This window comes from Penicillium pulvis, assembly GCF_028828015.1.
Source record: "Penicillium pulvis strain IBT 33274 chromosome Unknown contig_3_segment0_segment0, whole genome shotgun sequence".
NCBI lineage: Eukaryota > Fungi > Ascomycota > Eurotiomycetes > Eurotiales > Aspergillaceae > Penicillium > Penicillium pulvis.
The window spans coordinates 451,160-468,249 of NW_026643077.1; the positions used below are offsets into that span (position 1 = coordinate 451,160).

The 17,090-nt window shown below is 48.5% G+C and overlaps 7 protein-coding genes across 7 annotated transcripts; 3 read left to right on the plus strand and 4 right to left on the minus strand.

Moving 5' to 3' along the window:
• Positions 1-5: 5 nt before the first annotated feature.
• On the minus strand, positions 6-444 carry N7503_006319 (uncharacterized protein; the record flags this gene model as incomplete). The annotated part of the gene is made up of 2 exons (XM_057065866.1): positions 6-17; positions 85-444. The coding sequence occupies 2 exons, from the start codon at positions 442-444 to the stop codon at positions 6-8; spliced, it is 372 nt and encodes a 123-aa protein (XP_056921335.1).
• A 551-nt stretch (positions 445-995) lies between these two features.
• N7503_006320 (SET domain-containing protein) lies at positions 996-2,684 on the plus strand (the record flags this gene model as incomplete). Its single annotated transcript, XM_057065867.1, has 4 exons — positions 996-1,283; positions 1,337-1,854; positions 1,916-2,528; positions 2,604-2,684. The coding sequence occupies 4 exons, from the start codon at positions 996-998 to the stop codon at positions 2,682-2,684; spliced, it is 1,500 nt and encodes a 499-aa protein (XP_056921336.1).
• A 1,846-nt stretch (positions 2,685-4,530) lies between these two features.
• On the plus strand, positions 4,531-7,232 carry facB (C6 transcription factor FacB/Cat8; the record flags this gene model as incomplete). The annotated part of the gene is made up of 3 exons (XM_057065868.1): positions 4,531-5,017; positions 5,073-5,386; positions 5,445-7,232. 3 exons carry the CDS (start codon positions 4,531-4,533, stop codon positions 7,230-7,232), a joined length of 2,589 nt encoding a protein of 862 aa, XP_056921337.1.
• A 909-nt stretch (positions 7,233-8,141) lies between these two features.
• On the plus strand, positions 8,142-9,936 carry N7503_006322 (sugar porter family MFS transporter; the record flags this gene model as incomplete). The annotated part of the gene is made up of 2 exons (XM_057065869.1): positions 8,142-8,456; positions 8,509-9,936. The coding sequence occupies 2 exons, from the start codon at positions 8,142-8,144 to the stop codon at positions 9,934-9,936; spliced, it is 1,743 nt and encodes a 580-aa protein (XP_056921338.1).
• Positions 9,937-10,155: 219 nt separating this feature from the next.
• On the minus strand, positions 10,156-12,292 carry N7503_006323 (putative phenol 2-monooxygenase; the record flags this gene model as incomplete). The annotated part of the gene is made up of 5 exons (XM_057065870.1): positions 10,156-11,360; positions 11,407-11,441; positions 11,492-11,928; positions 11,983-12,196; positions 12,252-12,292. The coding sequence occupies 5 exons, from the start codon at positions 12,290-12,292 to the stop codon at positions 10,156-10,158; spliced, it is 1,932 nt and encodes a 643-aa protein (XP_056921339.1).
• Positions 12,293-13,079: 787 nt separating this feature from the next.
• Positions 13,080-14,162, minus strand: N7503_006324 (uncharacterized protein; the record flags this gene model as incomplete). Its single annotated transcript, XM_057065871.1, has 1 exon — positions 13,080-14,162. One exon carries the CDS (start codon positions 14,160-14,162, stop codon positions 13,080-13,082), a length of 1,083 nt encoding a protein of 360 aa, XP_056921340.1.
• Positions 14,163-15,078: 916 nt separating this feature from the next.
• Positions 15,079-16,026, minus strand: N7503_006325 (SDR family oxidoreductase; the record flags this gene model as incomplete). The annotated part of the gene is made up of 1 exon (XM_057065872.1): positions 15,079-16,026. The coding sequence occupies one exon, from the start codon at positions 16,024-16,026 to the stop codon at positions 15,079-15,081; it is 948 nt and encodes a 315-aa protein (XP_056921341.1).
• Between the last annotated feature and the right edge of the window lie 1,064 nt (positions 16,027-17,090).

Consider the following 17,090-nt stretch of genomic DNA (forward strand, 5'->3'; position numbering starts at 1 on the left):
TACCATCAGTGGCCCTTCTGCGTGATGCAATCAAATCAGCATTCATGAAATCAAAACCAAGGGTTCGAGTCGATCTATTCTCACCTGCGCTCGCTCATCGTTCATCCCGAGGACGGGCTCTGGAGCTGCGGGATGCTCTGACTTGGCCTTTTTACCGCTCTCAGTCCCACCTCTCCGTGTCATGCCCTGGGATTTGGTCTTGTCTGCAATCCCCTCATTCTGTCGTCTTTCTTCCATGCCAGAAGCGGATGCGTCGGAATGAATGTCGTAATTATCTCCTTTCTTAGACCTTTGGGTGGTGTGGTCATCTGAAGAGGCTCCTTTCCACTGCTTCGTGATGGAGTTATGTCGGACGCCACCGAGGGCAAAGAAAGCTGGCTGGGCAATCGTCTTCTTCAGTAGAATAGAAGGCCGAGAATGGACGATAACACTATGCAGTCTCATGGTTGATGTGTGTGATTTCGAAGGCTTTGAAAATTGTAAAGTTGTTTTAAAGAGGATCAAATCCCCGGATTAATTTTTGCCATGTTTTTATAGGTGGGCAGGCGAAATCCTGCATCACCTTTAAAGGCTAAATTGATGACGTTGTCATGACCTGTCCTTATCCTTATCGATAAGAGATAACTTGTCGCCTTTTCAATGTAAACATACGACGACACGTTTGCCTTGCAAATGCGCGAGGAATTCAAAATTCCTCATTCGTTCTCTTTCATCATCTTACATTCCCGGGTCTTTCTGAGCCCCTTACCTTTTCTGTGGCATGGATATATATCTGAACTTGACGACAATGAGGCTTACTAAGCACACCGTTGGCCCCGCGGTCCATTGGGCTTCAGCAGCTTCATCAATACCTTCATGAAACAATTGAACTGAGCACTAGTCCAGTCACAAAATACGAGTCCATGAAATCTCGAACTTAATAGCATTTGTTCCTCACCTATAACCAGTCCTGGAAAAAAATATACACCCACCAAACAAGTCACCGGACTAACATAATGAAGCGGGAATACCTTCCGCTGGGTGCCTTACTAGCCTGGCTGAGGCTGAATGGCATCGTCACAAATGGCGTTGCCGTCCAAAGGGTAGGCTCATCTGAGTCAGAGACAGACAAAGGGAATGCAATCCTAGCAACGGCCGACAACTCCAACAAGGATCCTGATGACCAACAGACCCTCCTCCAGATCCCACGGGACTTGGTATTATCGTTAGAATCGGTGCACGACTATTCCAAATCCGATCGAGACCTTCGCGAGGTGCTAGAGGCCGTGGGAGATTTTGGCAGGGTAAGCATTACAAAATTTACCGTATTAGACAGTAGTGAACTGACAGTTACCAGACAGCGAGAGGCGCTATCATGATTTTTCTGCTCGTTCAGATCACACACAACAGCTCGCAAAAGCCGCGACGTGTAGGAGTGTCTAGTCCCTGGACCGAGTACATCAAGTTTCTCCCGTCTTCATTCTCTTTGCCCACTTTTTGGTCGGAAGAAGAACGAGAATTGCTGAAAGGAACGTCCCTCGAGGCTGCAGTGGATGCTAAGTGGAGTTCACTCCAGAAGGAGTTCGAATTCATTCATCAAGCTACTGAAGATATAGCCTGGTGTCAGCAGTGCTGGTGGGCTGAAAGTCTGGACGAATTGACCTTTGAGGATTGGAGATATGTCGACGCGGCTTATCGATCTCGCATGTTGGATCTGCCAGGAAGTGGGCATTCGATGGTGCCGTGCGTTGACATGGTTAACCACATGACTGGTGCAGCAGTGACAGCGCTATATGACGCGGACGTCGAAGGAAATGCAATTCTGAAGTTGCGCGATAGCAAAACTTTGCAGCAAGGCGAAGAGGTGACTATCTCGTGAGTTTCACTCCTCTGCAAACTTACCTTAACTGCTAGTGTAAATTGACACCTACTTCAGATATGGAGATGAGAAGTCTGCATCGGAGATGATCTTCTCCTACGGATTTCTAGATAGTGATATGACGCAAACAACTCAAGTCATGTTGCATATGAATTCCCCCCAGGCTGATCCTCTTGGCATGGCCAAGAAAATGATCTGCAAAGATACTCCTGGAATACGTGTCTCGACCTCTCAGATCCCAGCTACAACCGATCTGACATCGTCAAATGCATCCGGAAAGATCGTCTGGGACAGCCCACTGATCTGGTGGTCTAGCGTGAACGAAGAAGATGGGCTTAAAATCGGCATCGCACAAACCACAGACGGGGGAAGAGAGCTGGAGGCACACTGGAAGGGCGAGAAGATTCAATCGTCCGATCAGCTTCATCAGTTCATTACAATTGATCCTTTGGTGGATATTTTCCAACTCCGGGCTGTTGTCTTGGTGCTGGAACGAGTGGAAGCACAGGTATCGCTTCTAAACGAAACAAACCAGGTATTGGACCATCTTCGCGAGAACCCGACTGCTTTGAGTGGCATGTTTAGACCTGAGATTTTTGAAATGGTTACTCGACTGCGGCAGCTTGAGGGAACACTACTACAAAAGGCAGTTGAGGAGCTGATACAGCAGGTAAGCAATCCCCGAAACAATGTCCTAAAAAGCCGAGGCTCCACTATGATGATCTGCGCTAACGATCGAACTAAGAAAAACGAGTTACTCAAGTCCGAGACAGTTGCGAAGTACCTCGAGCAGGTCCAAGCAGAGGAGGTTGAGGATTTTTCATAGATTTAGCCATGGTCATAAGTTCATTCTTACAGTCAATCTTCGATAGGGGAATCCAGGACCTTGTAACCATGACTTCACCAAAGCAAGCCAGGCGAACGGACCCCGCAAGATCTTACCCAAACCGAAGCCACATATCCACTCCAAGAACACATAGTCCGGGGACTAGTTAATGCGGAGAACAAGGCCGTCAATACACCCCAGGTAAAGCTAAACGCTAAATTGAACCGGGGACACACTGTTACAGAGGCCCCAGCTATGACGTTTGTCAAATCATTTCCCAGCTCTCAGCCCTGGAGGAGGCGACCTTCGAGATTTTAGTACAGGATTTAAAACTGATGGTTTGGCTTTCTTGGCTTTCATCGAGAAAGCCTACCTAGTCGCTACGATCCGATTGGCTGGTCCGAAACCGCATAGTATATGAGGCCTAGGTAGACGAGAATCCTTCAGGTCTTGGGATCCAAGAGAACGGACCTTCGATTCCCCGCATTCTTCCAAGGTCGTCCTTTGGGTCCGATTTTTCCCGTGGATCAGCGCTCCATGTCAGTGATACCCGCGCGAAAATTGAAAAGCGCTGACAAGATGAACTACTGTAAGAATGAGACCAAGACCCTGAATTTTCACATTGATTCCCCGCAGCAAGCGATCGCCCAGTATACCATGGTTCGAGTGGGGCTGCAAAACCGCGGTTCAGAATTTTCGCCTTTCTCTCGGCGAAAACTCGCAGTTAACTCGATGCAAGGCTAAGTACGGAGTACAGTAACCATGGATATGTGTCAGAATAATTCAGAAACCCACAAACCATGGCACACGACATTCCAATAACCAGGTCTTTTCAGTTTCATGGTTACACTCGGATCTGGTAGATCATCCATGCATGAGCATGAACATCATGATGGCGATCTCGCCACTTTCGGGATGACTGGGCAAACCTTACACATCACACATGTTTTATAGAAAAAAGGACAGGGGAGTCCCGCCGAACTTCGGAGACGGGATCGATACATGCGCGTACATGCTAATGCAGGTTGATCTGCTTGAGACACGGAGTCCGACTACTGTATCATTCCCCCCTTTTTTTGAAAAATTAGTACTTATCTCGCATATGGGGCTAACCAAGAGAGATCGACGGTGAATGTCAATTGTTGCATGAAGTCGCGGGGTGGAAATCGGGACCCAACCAAATGTAAAAGGGCAAAAAGACTATCGGATAAGGGATTCGGAAGCCGGAAAGTGCTGTAAATTGCGATCCGGAAACCTTGAGTAATGATCATGAAGGGAAATCACGGTAGAAATAGAGTTTCAACGGGATGAACTGGCGCGTTTCATTAGTCAAATTGCCTCGAAGTATTATTCCCCATCGTTCTGTAATGCTGGTACAGAAATGTGGAGTCCGGGGGAGCCTCGGGAGGATCCAACGGTGTGTTTGAAGTAAGCAGCAAACTTGATGGTTGGGTGTGTGCAGGTTAGAGGTCGAGAATGAACCTTGGAAGCCTTGAACGAAAGTGGAGAAAATGCAGAAACCTCAAAAGGAGGGAAAGATTAACCTTTGCATGCGATGCGATACATGACGGTACCTGCAAACCAATGAAACGTGATTGGAGGATTATGGAGGTCAGCAATTCCCCACGCCCTGACTCAGCATCGGCTTCCTTTCCCCTCCCCCAATCCCCCATATTCTTAGTCCTAAACTTTCCTCTGTACATGAAATCTCGCCTTCACAACTTCACGCCTTTTCACCAGAAGAAACAACACACCCAGTTACTCACCTCCAGAAAAACATACGACACCCCTTTTTACGAACTCTCCAGTGACCGAGGCGGCCGGTGTGCCCGCCAGTCAACCGAAAATGCCTGGAATTTTACCCATGAAAGTGATCAAGGTCGGAGGCACCGGCGTACAAAGCAGGATCGCTCAGGCGTGTGACCGGTGCCGAAGCAAAAAAATACGGTGCGACGGCGTCCGACCATGCTGTACACAATGCGCCCATGTCGGATTCGAATGTAAAACGAGTGACAAGTTGAGTCGCCGCGCCTTTCCCCGAGGATATACAGAGTCTCTCGAGGAGAGAGTACGGGCTCTTGAATCAGAAGTGAAAGAGTTGAAGAATCTGCTGGACGAGAAGGACGAGAAAATCGATGTTTTGTCGCGGATACACTCTTTTTCGCCTTCGCAACGCGCGGCCCCCATTCGGTCTCCCTCCTCATCCGCAACCACGAAGTCGAACCCGGATGAATCGGAGGGCGTTATTCATGTTGAAGGACTGTCTCGTCAATCTCCTTTGCAGTCTTCTGATAACCCTTATACTGCTCTGTCCAGCACTAATGGATTTTCCGGTATTGTCTGACTGTGCTTTGGGCGATTATATCCAGCCAATCTAACCTTTGATAGGAGTTCTCACCGATAATATTATCAGTCAAGGAAAATCAACTACGAAACTCCCAACTGATGCACTGACAAAATTATCGCCACCTGTGTCTCGTGGCATGCTTAATCAACCTATCAAGACACCACCTCGTCTGGTGTCAGACCAACTCATTAATATCTTCTTCCAAGAATGGGCGCCTTTGTACCCTGTGGTGCATCGCCCAACCATCTTGAAGGCATATGAACAATATCTAAATGGTTCTGACTCATTGAAGAACGACATGCACATGATGGCGCAGTTGAATTTGATCTTCGGAATTGCGGCTCTTTCGTCGAGTGTGAGTTGACAACTCCATATAGCAGACCTCAATGTGAATATTTGCTAATTTCCCACAGTCACGGACTAACCAAGACCCTGCATTCTTTGAGGAGAACTGGTCAAGCCCACTAGATTCATTCTCCAGTGAAACGTCAATGAAAAGTTTACAGTGCTTCGTTCTCGCTCAAGTTTACTGCATGACCAAAGCCGACTATCGCAGTTTGTTGCGCTACCGCGCTCTGGCTGTGGATGTTTGTCACCAGCTCAGACTGAACCAGGATATTACGCCGTCTAACCCGCTGGAAGGGGAGACTTGCAAGAAAGTCTTCTGGTGTCAGTATGTGATGGATCGATTTTCGTCTGCTCTGACTGGAATGCCCGTTCTTCTGCGCGAGTCTGATATCCAGGTCGAGTATCCCGTTGATGTGGACGATGAGTACGTCACCGAGACCGGCTTCTTGCCGACTCTTCCTGGCGAGTCCACCCGTTTATCCAGCGCCCTCGCGCTCTTTGGCGTTTCCCGGATTTTGAACAAGGTGTTGGAAGACCTGTACCCTTCCAAGGCTGGGTACAAAATTCATGTGTCCAAGATGCGTGTGGTCACAGAGCAGTTGGATGAATGGCTCTCGAAGCTGCCTCCTCACCTTCGCCTCGAGTTTTCCCAAGACAAGCCCAGCACAAACGTGACAAGTAGTCGTTCGCCTCTTTTGTCCCTTGTGTACTTCTTCATTCGTTCTCTGATCCATCGCCCTGCTGTGTGTTTCGCCGACGAAAATCTGCGTTCTCGCTCAGTTCTAGCAATGTCCGACTCTTCGAAACATCTTATTCAGATTCTGCAACTTCTTGATGAACGTCGACTTTGTCTTTCATTCAGTCTTAATCGCAAGGAATTAGTGTATTTTGCTGGTCTTGGACTCTTGTGGCAGACCATTGGCCTGAAACGCGACAGCAAGCTGGCGAAGGAGAGCCAAAAACTTCTCGCTACAGCGACACAACAACTGGGAACAGAGTCGGCTGCCGCGGCTGCCGAGTTTGCTCAGCTCGTCAACACTCTGATGCCTGTCGACAAGCAAACAAACGAGATGGCGGCCCCAAACAAGCCATCCAGGTCCCCGAAGAAGCAGCTGCAGTCGCTGAAGTCCCGTATCTCATCAAGCATGGGTCGTGACCAAGCCTCCAAGCAAGCCTCGCCTTCTCGCCGGAACACCGTCTCCGGTGCCACTGTTCCAGCCGCTGCCCAGTCTCTTCGCTCCCCCAGCTGGAACAGCCTACCTCCTTCACAGCCAGATGATCTTGCGAACCCCCACTACCAGAATGGCAGGCATTCCTTGGATCTTTCCTCGGATCCCCAGATGTTGTCATCCGCGGGATACGACTACACTCGACACATGTCCAGCTCAACTCCTACCGATGCCAATGGTGCCATTACAATGGCAGATTGGGAGTATGTTTTAAGTGATATGGATCGCGGATACTCAAACATTTTTACTGGTATCTATGGTGGCAAAGAGTGTGGAGAAGACCCTGGGCCGTTCGCATCTATCACTGCCGAGTACAGCCGGAAGCCGAACGACGGCACGCTCGCCATCCCTTCGCCGTCCGATATGGTCAAGCTATCGCCCGAGTCGTGGTCCGCCAGTAGTGGCGACTTTGCACCTCAACAGGAGCATACTGCACAGAGTGTTTTGAGTTACTCAGGTGAAAGCATGAGCAGTGAGGATAATTTACAGGCGCTCGGTGATGCTTCGGGCCACCCGGAGGATATGAGTCTGTTTGACCCATTTCACGGTCTTTCAATGCCGCCCAAGGAAGACATTGATGAGTTGGCTCTAGTCAATGGTTGGGATCGTCGACTGGTCGTTTGAGTATTACTATTATTATTTATTCTTGATGCTAGGTGTTTGTGATCATGATACCTCGGAGGGGCGCTCTTTTTGGTTATCATCCTTCGTCGGCGTTCAACTTTGATTTGAATATCTGGATATTTCAGGACATTTGCACATTTTTATTTGGATATGCAGCCTTTCACTTAGTATATTCTATGATTTTCATACGAATGCAAGCTCAATGTATATGATTATGCAATTGCGATTATTTCGAATCTTCCGTGCCATGAGCCGAGCATAATTATGCTCGGGTTTGTAGATAATCGGGCCCGGCAGGCTCGGGGATCATGAATGCATGACCCCGAGTCTGTGAAAGCATTGCCCAGATGCGGCCGACCTGCTCTAACCGGAGTTGAGCTCTGAGGATCCAAGCTTTCTCTGCAACTGCCACCTATCTCATCACTCCATCACAAAGTCGACCTGCCTACTTTGGGGGAGGTTTCTAGCCCAAAATTCGCCACCAGGAACCCAGTCACAAGGTCAGAAGTCATGAAGTTGGCTTGCCACTGAATCTCATTCGTGGCCAAGCGGTCTAGGTTCTCGAAAGTCTGGTTGCCACTTCCCCGGAACCCGCGGATACGCCAATGGCCATGCCAAAAGCAGTCTCCACTTCCCCGGACTCTCACGTTTTTCAACGGATAACTCCGACGGCCTCAAAGAGGGGTTTCGTACATGTGAATGAACGAGTCATCATTTTCTCAATCTGTCGATTTATCCGATCTTCCAAGTTACCCAGAGCTATGCTGTCGAGTTCCCGGTCTTGGCTTCCGCCTGAGTGGGTGAGTTATAAGAAGGCCCCAAGTCGGGTTTTCTAAACTTTTGGGTTTTGGTACGAAAGGCAGACAAAGAAAAAGCCCGTATTGATGCGCTACATTGTGTTTCGCCATCATGTTTGATAAACTTCTCAAAAAACGACCGCAGGACCTCTATGCGAATAGCGAGGCTACTGCTAGGGAGTCGACCTCTACTGCTGAGCACGAGAAGGGCCCTAGCGATATGGTAGATACTCCTATCCCGCTCTTCACAGTGCGCTCCTTTATTATGGGCATTTTTGTGTCTATGGGAGGGTTTTTGTTCGGTTACGACACCGGTCAAATCTCAGGTTTCCTTGAGATGAAGAATTTCCTAAGGCGCTATGGTGAGCCAAGTGGAGATGGAACCTATCATTTCACCAATGTTCGCTCCGGTCTGATCGTTGCCCTGGTAAGGCATCAAAACCCATGTCTACGTAAAAAGCGAAGCTTACATTGCATAGTTATCCATCGGTACCTTGATTGGAGCTCTCGTTGCAGCGCCGATTGCTGATCGTATTGGACGTAAATGGTCTATCAGTGGATGGTGTTCCATACTCATGATCGGAGTTACTGTCCAGATATCATCCCCGTCAGGCAAATGGTACCAGTTCGCCATGGGCCGTTGGGTAACCGGACTGGGAGTCGGGGCACTATCTCTACTTGTGCCGATGTACCAAGCCGAGTCAGGACCAAGACATATCCGAGGATCGCTGATCAGTACCTACCAGTTGTTCATCACACTGGGCATCTTCGTTGCCAATTGCATCAACTTTGGTACTGAGACGCGTCCCGATACCTCATCGTGGCGTATCCCATTGGGCATCACCTATTTCTGGGCTTTAGTTCTCGGCATCGGGATGCTCTTCTTCCCCGAAAGTCCTCGCTACGACTACCGTCATAACAAGGTGGAAACTGCCATCGAGAACCTCTCCAAAATCTACGGCGTTCCCAAAAATCATCGCGCGCTGCATATCGAATTTGAAGAGATCAAACAAAAATACGAGGAAGAGGTTCGCAATGGAGTAGTTACTTGGAAGATGCTCTTCAAAGCTCCGACCATGTCTTACCGTGTTGCGGTAGGAGTTGCACTCCAAGCACTTCAGCAGCTTACCGGCGCCAATTACTTCTTCTACTATGGTACCACGGTCTTCCAAGGTGCCGGCATTCAAAACAGCTACGTAACGCAAATGATCCTTGGTGGAGTAAACTTCGGCAGCACCTTCCTCGGTCTCTATCTTATTGAGCATTACGGTCGTCGTCGCTCCCTCATCGTTGGGGCTCTATGGATGTTCGTCTGCTTCATGGTCTTCGCCTCAGTAGGCCACTTTTCTCTTGATCGCCAAAATCCTGAGAACACTCATTCCGCTGGCGTGGCAATGGTGGTCTTCGCCTGCCTCTTCATCCTGGGCTTTGCCAGTACATGGGGCCCAATGGTATGGACCATCGTTGCAGAATTATACCCTTCACAATACCGTGCGCGAGGAATGTCTCTAGCCACCGCGTCGAATTGGCTCTGGAATTTCTTGTTGGCTTTCTTCACGCCTTTCATTACCAGTGCGATCGACTTCCGGTACGGTTACGTCTTTGCCGGATGTCTCTTCCTGGCTGCAGGGCTTGTCTACTTTGCTGTCATTGAGGGACAGGGTCGTACTCTGGAGGAGATTGATACGATGTATCTCATGCACGTGAAGCCGTGGAACAGTTCAAAGTTTCAGTTCCCGGCCGATCCGGCGGTTATTCGAGGGTCGTTTGATAAGGGAGATGGGACTGCTGGTGCTTCAGCTCATATTCCCGATGCTACTACTGAGTTGCAGGAGGATGGGCATGCTGTGCCACAGACCCAGTCTGGTAGGGTACCCGAGTCACAGGGAACACGAACGGATCTATAGTGGTTTCAGGATTAGTTTCCAGCTTTATGATGGATATTGATTGTTTCGTTGCTTATGTGACATCTTCACGCTAAACCCATATATTTACGGATTGGCATATACTGGATTTGGTTTCTCATGGGACTGGTATTTGAGTATTTGACACTTGCTATTGAAAATTAAAATAAAATTCCAATTCCGATATCTTTTCACATACGTTCAATGACTATGCAATTGGTTTCATTTTTGGATCAAAAAACCATCCAAGTAGCGAGTCAAGCCCTCCACGTCTTCTAGCTCACCCACCCATCCAATATACTGATCCGGTCGAAGAACGAACATTGCACCATGAACTCGATCAACGCCCCACCTCTCATACGCCTTCCCATCACAGTCCTTATCCCAGACACAGGGATCATCGCACCAAATCTTCTCATAGCCCCAGCCCATAACAGGATCAAACGGGCGCAAGCTCTCCGGAAAATCAAAGAACTCCACCTCCGTCCACGGAGCACTATGAATTGTCAACGTATCAACAAGGCTATCAAAGCGTCCTGGGATCGAAGCATAACGCGTCAGAACAGATGGCTTCGACTCATCCAGACCCACCAGCCAAAGACCAAGAGCATCAACACGCGCCTTCTGCTCTTGATCACTAATATCCCCAGCTAAAACAACAAGTCTGAACGGCCCATCACTCTCCATAATCCCCATAGACCATCTTATCGTCGCATCAGCCGGCTGACGAAGTTTGGCTGGGGGAACCCGTTCCCCTGGGACGAGATGAACTGCAAACACAGGCCCTTCATGTTCTTTTATCCCTTTGCAAACCAACGGACTATCACCATAAAACGCTTTTACACCATCTGCAAAGCTCTGAAACTCCTCCACAACTTTAATCATATTCTCCGTCTTACCTGGTGCCCCATCCCCGGGTGGTTTGGTCTCAGCAGTGAAGTAAGACGACCAAAGCTTATCGAACTCGAGCAATAATTCCGCAATCCGGTGTCTTTCTTCGTTGTACGTGTTCAAGATGGCTGGGTCGGCAACACCCGCAACCACCAGAGCAACTTTCCAGCCGATGTTGAATCCATCTTGCATACTGACGTTCATGCCTAAGCCTACCTTCGGTGAGTGCGTGTGTACCGCATCACCGGCTAGGAATGCATGGTCTCCTTTTGCGAATGTCGGGGCAATGCGCTGGCCAATCTGGTATGCCGTCCACCAATCGAGAATCTGAAAGTCGAAGGTAAATGGAGACAAAATAGCCTGGACGCGCGCTTTGATCTTTTCGGGTGTGATTGTTGAGCGGTCGAAGCGGCCGTTTGGGGTCTCGTCGTTGGCGACATGGACGGGGACATAGAAGCGGACTAGTTTCCTTTCGCGAGGGATTACTAGGATCGTGCCTGCTGGACTGGTCACCGTGCCCAGTCGACGAATATCGGCTATTGTCATTAGTTTGTATCGGAGACATTCTGTCATGCTACTCACGAAAATCGCTTATTGGCACGACATCAATCACGCCCCTTCATGTTTTTTGTTAGCAGCTGGTCAACCATGTATCGAGGGAACTAACCAGATATGCTCTGTACTCGCCCCTTCAAACGGAATATCCAGCTGCTTTCTCGTCCAACTATGCGCTCCATCACAGCCGATGATATACTTCGCTTTTATAATCTCCTTCTTCCCAGGTGCTCTTTTCCGCTGCCGAGTCAAATCATCCCATTCGCCATCCTCCAAGTCACCGGGGATCGTGATATTATTGTTGGAGCCAGAATGTCTCAGGGTAACGGTAATGGGATACTCATTCTTGCTTCCGAGTGTCTCATTATAATCCAATGACTCGGCAAGAATACCACGCTCAACTTCGATGTCCGAGTGCTCTCGGATGCTATCCAGCACAAACCGCTCAATGCGGCCTTGACTCAAAAGCATATGGTGATACGGCGATTCAAAGACTTGGGATGGGGTAATAGGCCCTTGGCGGATCAATTTGCCCTCCGGTCCGGGCACCTGGGCATCGAAGATTTACTATTTGAATCTTATAGAATGGAGTATTTTACTAACCCAGAACCCAGGCTCAACAGCTGGATGTGCCTCATGTTCAACCCTGTGGTAGATCCCCATACTATCGAAGATTTCCAACGTCCGCATACGGATTCCATCAGCGTGACCGGTAAACACCTTCGTGGGACGTTTGTCGACGATTCGAGTTCGGATGCCGTAACGTGCCATCCAGTAGGCGGTCATTAGACCAGAGGGTCCGGCGCCGAGAATGAGTCTGAATATCCGGCGTCAGATTCGAAGACAAAGATATGGGATCATTGGGATCATACACATCGGTTTCAGACTCAGAGACACATTCGCTTTTAGACATGGTAGCTATTCACTGTATACTGAAACGTGAAACCACTGGCCTTGGAAGATTAAATCAGAGCTTGGAGAGTACTATTTATAAGGCGGCTAGTGGTGTTATAATCTATCCAATTATATCAGACTTTTAGTAATGTTTTATCAGCTAATGCGAGTATCGCAGGGCTCCCCTCCCACCTGGGCAGGTTAGTGCAGGCTTCCCCCCTTTGGGTCCATTCATTTTGCGGGCGCTGTTCTTAATCAAGATTGGAGAACCCATGCGGGACCAACTCATATCCCCGCTGACGCAAGTGCTGACTGAGCTTCTTTAAAATCCTGGGATATACAGCCAAATGATGACTATGAACCTGGTAGGTCAATGACTGCGGCGCCTTGCACATGTGGCGCACTACAAATGGTAGCACGAGATTGTACTTTCATATTCGGGCACAGCATCAAGCGCAAGGAACTCTTTGATGCCAAAATTGTTTTTTTAGACAAATGGAAGCATGGAAAATTTTCTATTCTCATATACAGGCATGTGTATTCACCAGCATCTAGATATGAATTTCTGTAGCTATCCCAGGGAACCCCAATGAGAAACCGAGTGTGTAAGATCGAGGGCTGTACTACATCATGAGTTGGAATGCAGGCATGCTGAGTCAAAGCTGTTCAGTGACACAGCTATTAGTGTCGTACCATTCAATGTTCAACGTCGAGTTTCAAAGTAGCACTAATCTACATATCTGGGAATTTCCAGCTCAGCCAACGCATAGCTTCACAAAGATTTATGAACATGGACATGGGTTCACTTAGGCATGGTCAATGGGAGAAGGACCTGCATCAGCAGGATAAGTAAAGATGTAGTTAGGACCATCAGCCATAAGCCCGTCACTACCAGGACGCATCTGAGAAGCCGGAAGCCAGAGCTTCTTATCTGCCGACACCCACATAAGGTCCGTCCAGAGTAGAGCATCATCCTGAACAAGAATGGTAGCACGACCCTCGGGAGTAAACTTCCAAATGGCCAGAAGGTTGGTGTCACTAACATAAATATTCCCATCGCCGTCAATAGTCGTTCCACCAGTACTAGGCGTCAAAGAAAACGGCTCAGCATAGTCGCCAAGCACCTCCGCCATAGTAGCGTTTGTCAATGTCGCGTCAACATAGGCAGTCTTGATGCGGTACATTCCACCATTGCAGGGCTGGTAATACAAGTAGGTACCATCAGGCGAGACTTCAATTTGGTCGAGCCCAACCGCAAGTGTACTGTCAGCGCCACCGTAGCCAGGTACCAGGGTGCCGTTGTACATCATAGGGAACCAGGCCGTGGCAGTGTCCGAGCTAGCGAGGACACGAACTGCGTGTCCTGATGTGAGGTTGAGGACAATCAGTGCGCCTGCTGTGTCGCTCAGGTATCCAATTTTTCCGGATGCGCTGAATCGGACGTCATCCACGCCGCTGTCGCTTGCTTTGACGTTGTCCAGATAGTAGATTTTGTCGACGGCGTTTATTGTCAGGTTCACGCCTACTATCTTGGTGGATCCATTGACACCTGTTGAGCCACCGTCGACTACCCAGTAGCGACCGTCGGGACCGATGCGAGCTCCATCAACGCTGACGAAGGTCTTGCGGGGGTTTGAGGTCGGATCGCTAGAGTTGTAGGAGTTCCATGCGGCGTCCGGGTACAGAGTGGTAGTGTTATCGCTTAGAAGCTCAACGATTTGAGGTGGGAGAGTGGTGGAATAGCGCTGGGACAGGAAATTGCGTCCGTTTTTGCTGATGCTGATGCCTTGTGTTGCTAGGTCCAATGAGTACACCAGCTCGAACCCTGCTGCATATGCGGTGACGGAGGGTACGAGGCCCAGAAGGCCAATGAATAGACCGCCTCTCATTATGAAGAGAAAATTGAGAGTACGAATATGTTTGAATTGGATTTTTTTGAGTGGAGATTCCTAGACATGACTATATAGTCTTTAAATATTGGAAAAATGTAGACCTACTCTTGATGTCGATGGATAGATCATCGCTCCGATATGGGATGCCAAGATATATGCCAAGGTAGAATTGATGTTCTTCACTCAAGCTGACGCAGCCAGCCAGGCTTTGTAAGAATATCTGGTGGTTAGCGTGGAGCATCCAGACGTGATCCCAAGATCTCAATGGCGCCATGTATGAATAGGGTTTAGTCTCCGCAACTGATCTGCAGATCCAAACGCAGGAACTTCAAACCCTAAAGCTAATTTCCGTCCACGCGTACTATGCTCTGAGTCTAGATTATCTTTCTTCCGCTCGCATCTCCGTCCGAGAATCCGTCGACACGCAAGTGTATCTTGGCAATTGTCTCAGTCAAACGCCAAGCATCGGGATAGCAGAATAGTCAAGCCGATGTCGAGACTGACTGTGCCTATATGATTGATATCGGAATCACATGGCAGAGGCTTTGCAAGTATACTAGCGCTTCTTCCTCTTGTTCCTTTCCATTTCTCTCCATTCCAGGCCAACACCACGGAATGTTCTGTTGATCTTTCCTTTCTACGTAATCATGCACCGTATTTGCAGGCGCAGACCACAATCCCGGGGGGTCCACGCCACTATTGCTGTCGGTGACTTCAACAGAGATGTTCACTTTGATATCGTGGTAGGATATCCAAGCAAATATAGTGGGCATCATGTATGAAAAGCCCTGCGGCGTTTAGGGCCGTCGTAATATGGTAGCAGTTTCACTCACGTAAACGCTTTGAAGACCCTTTTACATCAACGTTGGGGCTCTTATTTCGGTGATATCTGTTATGCTCTTGTTATAGAAATTCACCAGGTACAAGCAGTCTCTTTAACCCATGCTTCATAGTCCTCAGGAACCTTCCCCAAAAGTTCAACCTGCAACTGATACCCCTCTTCCGCCATGCCAAATCCTCGCTCTGCAATAGTCTCCACCATTAACCTCATATCCCTTCCCCAAGCCGCGTTTTTCCGGGCACCCAACTCCTGCTCAAATCGCTCGAACCCGTCCTCATTAGCAGGGTAAATATCAACATCCTTCCGCAGAGCATCCGACCATATCTTCGCAATGTCAGAGCCTTTATAAGCTCTCCGCGACCCAATAGGAACATGCTTCCCAGCCCATTTCCCGCTTCTATCAACAAAGACATTCTTCACGGCAAGAGCAATATCCGACGGCGCCACACGACTAACACCCTTCTCACCTAAAGGCTCATCATACACACCCCTCTCAAGCAAGGACTTTTTCGCCCTCAAGTCATTGATAAAGAAAAGAGCGGGACGGAGCACAGTCCACGTGAATGGTAAATTGCCATACACCAACTTCTGTTCCGTCAGGATCTTCACTAGAACATGCCCCGCCGAACAAAATTGAAGAATCGACTGCGCAACTTCAGGGGACGCGAAATCTGCACAGGCTGAGAGGTAGATCAGGTGCTTCACTGATTTTGTTCTGGATAGACAATCAAAACAGTTCATTGTTGTGAAGAGCTCGTCTTCGCCAGTCAAGCATAGGAAGACTGTGTCGACATCGTATTTGGTGAGCAGTCCTTGGAACCATGCGGGGTCTTTAACGGACCCTTCCTCTACTATGAAACTGGCTGCGTTGCATTCTGTTGGTGCAGGGAGGGATGCGCTCAGGCGTGCAGCGTTCGAAGTGGGAAGAATCACTCGTGTTGCTTCCAGTGGTTGGAGGAGAGGAAGGAGTTCTTGTCCTATGCGCCCGGAGGCTGCTGTAACTAAGAAAGTTCGCGACATTGGGGAAGTGATCTTGAAATCAAGGAATTGGTAAACTGTGAATGCATTCAACCCTTTCTAATGGGCATGGTGGCACTCTTAAATCATTTTGTGTGGCCTGACTTGTTTGTCGGCAAAGGTCGAAAGTACGTCCGAGACATGTTTAACCCCGTTTCATGAGTGCCGATTATCCAATAACACGACCTGGGGGCCTTCGAATTCGGGATATATTTGAAATGACCTACTACATCAAGCAAAATGCGGGGTTATCTCCCCTCTTTCTGTCCGTGGATCGATGGAACGGAGTAGGATGTAAGTGAGGCCGACGGATACGGAGATATATTGTCCGAAACCCGTGATGCGTAGGAGCCTGGTGAGTTTATCTACGTCATTCACAACGGACAAGTTGGATCTTTCCGATCATAAAGACTAGCAGGACACTTGTGTGTGTCTAGTGAGCTCAATAGAATTTCATCAAAAAAAGTGGAAAAGTTGGGAAAAGTCTAACTATGATTAACAGCCGATCACCCGGTAGATCAAGTCGGTATCTAACAAATCCTGATTGTTAATTAGCCGTGTGTCACGGGCATGCAGGAGGGCTATAGACATTCATAACGGATATACAGAGTTTGCAATGTTGTGGGTCGAAAGGAGTTCATAAAGCTTGGCTTTTTTGCATAATTGAGTTAAGCTGAGCGCATAGATACGTAATTCGCGTTATTCAAGGTCTCGTGAAACTGGATTTGTGATAAAGGAGGCTACTAGGAATAGAAGTAATGAGATTATACTTTTTATACCCAAACTAGGGGCTCAACGGAGTTTATGCTGACCGATCTCACATAGTATGCACTTGACCATGACATGTACAAAGCCGATGGAAACCGCGCCTCAAAACCTTCAATATAGCTTTGTAAATCACGAGTCGGCTTTTTAAATCAGGAGTAAGATTGCCCCTTATTTCATACTTTTCCAAAGCTCGAGCGAATCATCACGAAGAAGGAAAAGTAAAAACTCCGCATTTCTCATGAAACGGTTAAATAAAGCAAAGCTGACCAAGCTGATCAATTTCCCCACAAGCTCCATAG